This window comes from Seriola lalandi, unplaced genomic scaffold (assembly GCF_002814215.2).
Source record: "Seriola lalandi dorsalis isolate HSWRI2012SDOR001 ecotype SW California unplaced genomic scaffold, Sedor1 jcf7180002054720, whole genome shotgun sequence".
NCBI classification, from domain to species: domain Eukaryota; kingdom Metazoa; phylum Chordata; class Actinopteri; order Carangiformes; family Carangidae; genus Seriola; species Seriola lalandi.
In genome coordinates, this window is record NW_019525273.1 from 242,316 (window position 1) to 251,024 (window position 8,709).

Below are 8,709 nucleotides of genomic sequence, written 5' to 3' on the forward strand. Positions count from 1 at the left end.
GGGAGGGGGAGGGAGGGGGGTAATTGGATAGTCACAAAATGTGCCCATTTGCTGCTCTGCCTCTGTGAGTCTCTCCAAGCAAGTGCTTTTGAGTATAAATTATGAAGTGTGGATATAGTCACGCAGACACACACACACACTCACTCACACATGCACGTACATACACACTCGTGTGTGTGTTTGTGTGTGTGTCACCCTGCATGTACTGTACATGCACGCAGGAATGTCCCTGTGTGCTTAGAAGCACTTAAGTTCACATCGGAGGTTTGTGTGTGTTTGGCTATCTTTGTGAGGACCACTTTGAGTTTTATAGACACATGCTTTTACACACACACACACACACACACACACACACACACACACACTTCTATCCTTGTGAGGATGCTCACTGACATAGCCCTTCACCCTAACCTCAACCATCACGGCTATGTGTCGAACCCCAACATAAACCTGAACCTGAACACCAAGTCTTAACCCTCAAACAGTCCTCTGAAGGTGTGTGTGTGTGTGTGTGTGTGTGTGTGTGTGTGTGTGTGTGTGTGTGTGTGTGTGTAAAAGCATGGACTCAGTATTCATCACACAGTAAGACATTCCTTCACTCCAGTGTAAGGCTGAGAGGCAGTACATATGCACACACAGCCTCTCTTTGAGATGCACGTGCTGCTGGAAAGTGCGTGTGTGTGTGTGTGTGTTTGTGTGTGTGTGTGGGCAGCCTGCCTCTCCTGCCAGAATGTGTTAATCCGCTTGACTGCAGATTCCAATCAGGGCAAAGGAAGGAAGAGAGCGAGAGACGGAGGGAACACAAGCGAGCGAAATGCTAAAAGAGCGGCGATGAATAACCGAGGAGGGAAAGCAAGATGGGCAGAGAATGGGGTTGCCCTTTTTCCTTTAAGCGGCTCAAGGAAGGCAGATCTCACCGGCGAGCCTCTCTGCAGGGGCTTAAGGACCTCGGGCACCGCCCTGATCCTCCTGGGTCGCGGCCAGCGGAGCCTCATGTATCACAAAATACCACTTGACAGGATTCGCCCTTTAAGTAACTGACTCAGTTAGTCGCCGTAACAACCTCGGCACTTCAAACTAAAACTGTAAAACCCCAGAACAATTAAAGGACTCCAGACTTGTATTACCCTTCTTGCCCCCCCCCCCCAGGTGAGAGGTGATGCCTCTGCTTACCTGGAGATACTCCTTCTCGGATAATCCCAACTCTGAGGGCTTCCTCCTAACACCTGTCATATCCCGAGGTCGTAATCCCGACTAGACGAGGTCAGTGGAAGGCCTGTCCTTACACACGCGCGATTGGTCGGCCTCAGTCAGCTGACCGCTCCCAATGACACAAGTGAGACGAATATTTCTTAAAGTGAAATAAAGTTTATTTATTTGGCACTTTTCATTGACAAATGTCACAAAGTGTTTTACAGAGTCAAACGAAAAAGATAAAAGACAACACATGATCACAAGTACATAACAGGCTAAATGAACCCACTTTAATCTACCAACAGCGCCGGTATCAGCTCTGATAAAGGCAAAGAAGACGAGACTCCTGACATTCAAATTAGATATGAAGTCTGATCTCTTCTTTCTGGTCTGAGCTGCACTGAAACATTTACATTTTATGACAAAGTACAGAGTTGAGTTTTCGTCACATGAAGTGAGTGACGTCCCTCGTTGTTGGGACAACAGTGTTTCAGGGTCGGAGGAGCTGAAGATGTTTCTACTCCGGTAGGTCGCGATTATTCCTGATATTCTCAGTGATCTGACGTGAAACAGAAAATCCTGACCGTTCTTACAGAGTGATTAATAGTCTGACACTGAAGAGGGGCCAAGACTCCATTAAAAACATATTAAGCACTGGAAGTCCTTGACTGATGAATTACTTACTCACCCGCACTCATTCAATTTGTAGAGATACTGAATGATTGAATGAACGCCCCACATCCACACACACACCCCCCACCCCCCCAAATTAAACAAACAAAAACAGACACATAGTGTTTTTGTAAACCTGAACCAACTCCTCCCAAACTCAGTGATGGGTCGCCATCTCAGTTTTTAAATACAGGTGTCCAAACGTTTGCATGATGATAATCCATCTTGATGACCTGGTTTGTTGATTATCTCACAGTAACGGCAGATTTTTAAAATTTAAGATGATATAGCCTGATGAAGATGATTTACTATGATGGATTATTTAAAATTAAACATCAATTATCTCTTTTTTTCCCTCTTAAATCTTTATTTATCTACTAAAATCAACAACAGCAAACAATGCTAATGGCTAAACAAGGAGTTTGTCTAATTTTAATGACAGGATGGACCGTTAACATGATGGGGCTGATACTGTTCAGATACAAGCAATGTAAAAAAAAGTTCATTTTAGACATTTTGCTGCAGCGAGTCGTGTTTATAGAGCAGCCGTTTCCCTCTCGTCGCTCAGCTCGGCAGGTTAGTGACACGACAAACAACTGCTGCTGATCTATAATACAACATCTGAGGAGCCCGGCAGCCGGTGCTGTGCCAAGACCGTGGACATGATGTCCCATATGACTGACTGCAGGGGCCTCAGAGAGAGAGAGAGAGAGTGTGTGTGTGTGTGTGTGTGTGTGTGTGTGTGTGTGTGTGTGTGTGTGTGTGGGACTTATAGTTCTCTATGTGACATGCGTCAGTGGGACGTGACGTTACGTTTGTGCTTCATGTCGACCGGATCAGTCCTCCAGAGTCCACATGTCATTATCCAGAAACACACACATACACTCTCAGTTAAACACACGAGGCAGAGATGTGTTTTTTATTAACACATACAGGAACAACAGGATAGAACTAAACCTGAAATAACAACAATAGTAATAAGACGAGGTCGAATCTGGTATGTGGCCGCGCCTCATTGTAGGATATTATCATTCAGTTTAGTGTCAGCTGGTTTCAGCTCTTCATCTGTTCTCTCCTCCTCCTCCTCCTCCTCCTCACATATACAGTGTTTTAAAACGGCTGAATTCACAATAGAGCTGTTCTCATTGACACATGTTTCTGCTTCTGTTGTCAACACAACGGAACAAGTGACTGAAATGTGGTCCATTAAGACGACATGTTAACCAGCAGTCACTTCCAAGCTGCTGCTAAAATCCTGATTTTTTATTTTTTTTATTTTTTTATAATCACGACGCATCAGTTAAAGACAAAAGACTGTGCTGTGATTTCAGCTGTGTTTATTTGTAAAGCAATGACTCGGAGAGACAGTTAGAAGCTCATTCACGAAGCTAACGTTTGTCCAAAAAGTCGCTAGCTGCTCCAACACTCATCTGGCTGACCAGAGTTTTATATTATAGTGCGAGTTTAACGTTTAACCGTTCCAGGATTTAGTGGCAGAGGCAACAACTCCACATCCATGGATTCATGCACACACAGTTTCAGTCTCATATATAAACAGATTTGAACACACGCAGTAGACCATCACACGGACAGTCACACACTCAAACACAAAGACGAACAAAGAGACTCTGAAATAAGAGAAGGGATGAGAAAAAGAAAAAGCAACGGAGCTGTGTAAGTTTGAAAGTTTTTTAGTAACAACGCTTCTGAACTGAATCCAGGGATCTCAAATGTCAAAATACAGTCTGACCAAAATTTAGATTGAAATCAGGAATTATCTGATCTGAAGTAGAAGTCGTCGTCTTTCAGCACCCCGACAGCGTTAAATACTCGAACCAAAAAGAGTGTAGAAAAAAGGTTTGATAACCAGCCAGAGAAGAGAGTACGGGGTGGGGATGAAGGGATGAAACAGCAGGAGCAGGGAAGAGAGGGAAAGAGGGAGAGAAATTACGATGGGAAAGCTCTGGGAACAGGTCAAGAGAGAGAACAGGGCAAAAGAGGACAGAGAGAGAGAGAGTGGTGGGAAAAAGAATTAAAAAAAGATGAGAGGAGGAGGAGGAGGAGAGGAAATGGGCGACCATGGAGAGTCACATATGGAGACGTTACAAGGAAAAGGGAGAGATGTTCAGGGCGAATCACACGGAAGGACGAGTGTAAGACTTTGCACTTTCCTGTGAGGGAGAGCGAGAGCTGCGTTAAAGGTGGTGGGCAGAGAGATGAGAGATCGAGGGAGACAAAAGGAGAGAGGGAGGGAGGGGGAGAGGGAGAGAGAGGGAGGAAAGCAGCAGCAGCGTTACATGGAGAGCTGGAAACAGAGGGCGGGCGGACAGGCGGGTGGGCGAGCGAGCGAGCCAGAGGGGAAGGAAGGGAGGGAGGGAGGCGGGGAGGTGAGGTGGTGGTGAAGGGAAGGGGGGCGGGGCTTGTCAGCAGCCGCAGCCAGTCAGAGGCTAGCCTGGTGCTCTGCAGGGTGAATCTTACCCTGGCAACACAATAGAGCGAGAGAGAGAGAGAGAGAGAGAGAGATGGTGGACAGGTGAACAGATGGCTGACTGACTGAGAGACAAGCTGATCAGTGGACTACAGTGTGTGTGTGTGTGTGTGTGTGTATTTGTGTGTGTGTGTGTGACAGAGAGCATGTGTAAATGCTGTAATGTTACACAAAACTGTGTGAGAGAGTGAGCAGCGAAACTGAGAGAGAGAGAGAGAGAGTGCCCATGTTTGAATTGTAAAATAACAAAATATCAGCTGTGTTTACATGAGAGAGAGAGACAGAGACATAGACACAAAGAGAGAGAGAGAGGCTTGTGATGTCCAAAAAATATGAAGTGTTTGTGTGTTTAAAAGAAAGGCGATATGAGAGTTTAGCATATAAGAGAGTTGTAGTGTATTTACAGTAAAACCAGTTTCATCATCGTTATGTCGGGACGAGCGAGGACAGTGTTGAGTTGTTAGGACATTTTGCTTGGTAAATAGTAAATGGACTTGCACCTATATTGCATTTTTTCTAGTCTTTATCAATCACTGGAAGCGGCCCGGAGGAACTGGGGATCGAAACCGGTGAAATATTCATCATTTCACCGTGAACGTACGTTTATGGGATTAAAAGGCTCTTTACCGTGGAGATAGGTTTGCAGTGATAGTGTTTGAGGCCTGTGTGCATCATGTGACCTGCAGTACCGACTGTGGCCACAAAGAACCTCACAGCCCAGTGCTGCAGTTACTTCCAGTTTTATCTCCAAAATAAGAGGTTTAACGAACTGGCGGCTTCCTGTCTGATCGTCCGACCGCTCGTGTGACTTTGTTGTCCTGATAACGCCACGTGTCCCAGATCCCAGTGTTTTCTCTGTGGACTATAATGACGACCAAAACTACAGAAAATAAAACCGAAGTTGTGATAGAGTCAGAATTCTGGGGGGGGAGCAGGTGATGAAACAGAATGTCAGAAATGTGTCACCGACTGCCCTCACCAGTACACTGGTACAAGTGTGTGTGTGTGTGTGTGTGTGTGTTAGTCCATGTGAGCGGAGCACCAACATTGCTCCAGTGTCATTACAGTTTGTTTGCAGGCTCTTTATCTCTCTGTGTCCTGACAGTCGGGGGCAGGCGGTGCACGCCTCCATCACGTCCTCCACGCGGCCCTCTGTCACATGCCGTCATTGTCATGTTGGAAGTTGTTTTATTTTTATATATTTTTATTTTTCCTTTGGTTCTTTTGTTCCCTCGATTTTTAGGTCAAAGCGCACACACACACACACACACACACACTAACACACACACACACACACCAACTGCCACCACAGAGTGTGTTTTCTATGAACTGTGGACAACAAAGTGTGGGGCGGCTCCTCCTGCGTGTTAAATTTGCATTAAGCTGCAGATCAGAGCACCGACTTGTTCCGGGGAGACTGAACAGCTGAATCAGGCAACTGTCTCCGTGTTGGAACAAATCTGTCTAATAACCCGTTTCTGTGGATAGATAAAACGCCGCTTTGACACCGCGATAATAATAATAATAATGGCTTCCAGTTTTAATGAGATTCATATCAAAGGGGTGCTATTGTTATTAAAACTGAAAGTGTCTTCACCCCGACATCCTCGTGGCATCATTACCCTCTTGTCCTCACCTGTTTCTTGAGGATTTAAGGCTAATTCATCCAAAATTAAAAGCGTCTGTGTCTGCGCCTCCTCGGGGTTTAGGCGGGAGCTCTTGCAGGTACGAGCTCCTGCCGGCTCCACTTCCGAGGCTGAATTGCAGGCAGTTGAATCATCCTCACTTAGCAGTGATTGTGCACAGTGGGAGTCATTGAACATATGCTTATGTTTTAATCAGACCACCACTACTCCGCAGTCACACTTGACACAGCAGGTGGTTGTTAATTAAAGAAAATATAGGGTGTGTGAAATATTGAACATGATCTGATGTGAGCACTTTGCTACTAATGGATAATCAATGAAATGACACACAGCAAAAAAAATCTCCTTTGATTTGATTTTTTTCTTTCTGCAATTGCACCAAACCAGAATTTTGTCTATTTTCTCATCACTTTTAAATGCGTACTACATGATTGTAGACATTCACTGGTGTCTAGTCATTTCTAAATACCACAAAAATCCACTAACAGACTCTAGAAAACTCATTAACATCAAGTTAAAGCTGCACTATTCTTTATATTTTGTTATAATTATTAGCATTTTTTGCCTGTTTTAGCATCTTTTAGCTTACCGTTTTGATTTTCTAGCATATTTAATGTCTTGTTCAGTACCGTAATGCTAAAGCATATTTGGATAAAGCTCCAAATATCAGGCCGACAGTTAGTGACAAGCTGGTGAAGAACGTGGAACATCCAAACAGGCTAACATGTTCCACTTAAGATCTCCATAGGATCATTATGTGTCAGTGCTGAAATTTACAAGTGGCCACCAAAAAAATAATTATCGCTGCTCAAGAGTCTGTCGAGTGCAGAAATTAGTGGTTGTTGTCTAAAATAGCAGGAAAAACATAATTTAAATGGACTAAAACATGTAAAATCACTTGTATGGCCCATTTAAATCTTATTTTCTTATAACTAATTAAGAGAGTCTGTCGGTGCAGTACGTCTGCAAACATTACAAGTTTCATTTGTCTCGATTCAAGTGTAATATTCTTCGTCTGCACAGACAGATTAAGAGAAAAAAAAAGGTTTCCAGGGCTCAATTACTAGTAGGAATGACTTGACATGATGGAGATTTTTTTTGCAGTGTACCACAGTTTATTTCCTTTTCGCTGATAGATTTCAAAGGCGAGGGATTTTCTTCTTCTTTCTGCAGCAGTCAGGGTTAAAGCTTGTATCTGGACCACAGAGAGCTCTCCGGCTTCAGTTTAAGATCCATTCTGCTGCGAGGATCTATCGGCTCGGCTGTGTGGTCAAGGGCCCAACAGGCAAAGCTACTTAACAGCAAATCTTGTTTAGCAGAATCCTCTCAAAATAAGAGCCTCTATCTCTATCTCTCTCTCTCTCTCTTTCTCTTTCCTTGGCCTCCCTCCTTCTCTTCTCACCCTTTCCAAATTGTGCTAACACTGACACATCCTGACTGCCGTTAGCCGCAGCACTAAAAAAACCACCACTTGCTTCCTAACTCACCCTTTTACCCTTTTGCTTCGCTCAATCACTTTTTCCTCTCAGTGCAAAGCTTCGCACCAATTACCAACGCTGTTGATTAGCCTGACGTGTGCAGAGGTGCGGGGCCTCGCTGTGTTTTCTGACATGTAGCTCAGGTTTGCACAGAGTTTTCTCGCTCTGTGAAAAGTGCCACGGGCGGCTGCAGCGGATCCTGTTCACTCTGTGGTGGTGAAGATGGGGGGTGGGGTTGGTGGGTTGCACTTGTATTTTTCAGTCCACCTCCATTTGATTTTGCAGCTTTCTCCATTTGGAGTTGGGAGTCTGTAGCTTCTTCACCCTTTTTAATCCGCGACCTCCCGAGAGCACCTGCAGGGTGAGCGAGTGCAGCTTCAGTGGTAATAGCTCGCTTTCACGTGGGCGGCGGATGTTACGAACGTCGACCTCACAAATCAATCGAGAATTATCAGAGACTGAGAACGTGTTTTTTTTTCTCTAACGCCCTTGAAGATGCCGCTAGGAATAATAATAATAAAAATTTAAAAAAAAAAACTGGATGTGTGTCATCACCAGGGTCAAACTCTTCCAGTTGACTTTCACCGCTGCAGCGAAGTGTAGGTGGAATCAAGATGGTCATATGTGTTCACTCTTCTCTAAGTGTGTCTTAAGAAATCAAAGTGGTGATCCCAAAGTGTGCATGAAAAAATGAAATGTAAATGTGCCTCCTCCTTCTCCTCTACCCCCTTCTCTAACCGCTTCAGACGTTGCGAAAGAAAGGCTTTAACGGCTGCAACAGCCCCGAGCCCGACGGCGACGACTCCATCGACCAAAGCCCGCTAAACGAAGACAAGTACCGCAAGACCGAGGACCTGGACAGCCTCTTCAAACGCTACGGCGTGAGTACCGTCACACTTTTGTCACCTTATCTAACCTACCCTTTCTCTTCTCTATCTACCTCTCTCTCTCTCTCTCTCTCTCTCTCTCTCTCTCTCTTTCTCTCTCTCCCTCTGTCTGCCCTCCTCTTCTTCTTCTTCTTCTTTTTCTTCTTCTTCTTCTTTTGTTTGGGGAACGAAGGCTCTGAACAAGAAAGAGCACCGGGACTCTGAGAGCCCAGACCCCGAGGAGCCCTTCTCCCTCACCCCCCGCACTGAGGAGAAATACAAAAAAATTGACGAGGAGTTTGATAAAATGATGCAGAACTATAGGCTGTCAGTGAGTACCCCCCCCCTCCCCCCTCCTCTGTGTA

General features: G+C 45.0%; 1 protein-coding gene across 7 annotated transcripts in view; it reads left to right on the plus strand.

Moving 5' to 3' along the window:
• The window catches only part of mef2d (myocyte enhancer factor 2d), a 98,242-nt gene that overhangs the window by 54,777 nt on the left and 34,756 nt on the right, over positions 1-8,709 (plus strand). For 3 of the 7 annotated variants that reach the window (XM_087178723.1, XM_087178725.1, XM_023424119.2), the window contains exon 4: positions 8,538-8,675. The exons of 1 other annotated variant lie outside the window; for it this stretch is intronic. In XM_087178723.1, coding sequence (XP_087034849.1) covers positions 8,538-8,675 — 138 coding nt within the window. Of the gene's footprint in view, positions 1-8,224; positions 8,360-8,537; positions 8,676-8,709 lie in introns of all 7 variants that reach the window. 3 more of the 7 variants (XM_087178724.1, XM_087178726.1, XM_087178728.1) reach the window with 2 other exon arrangements.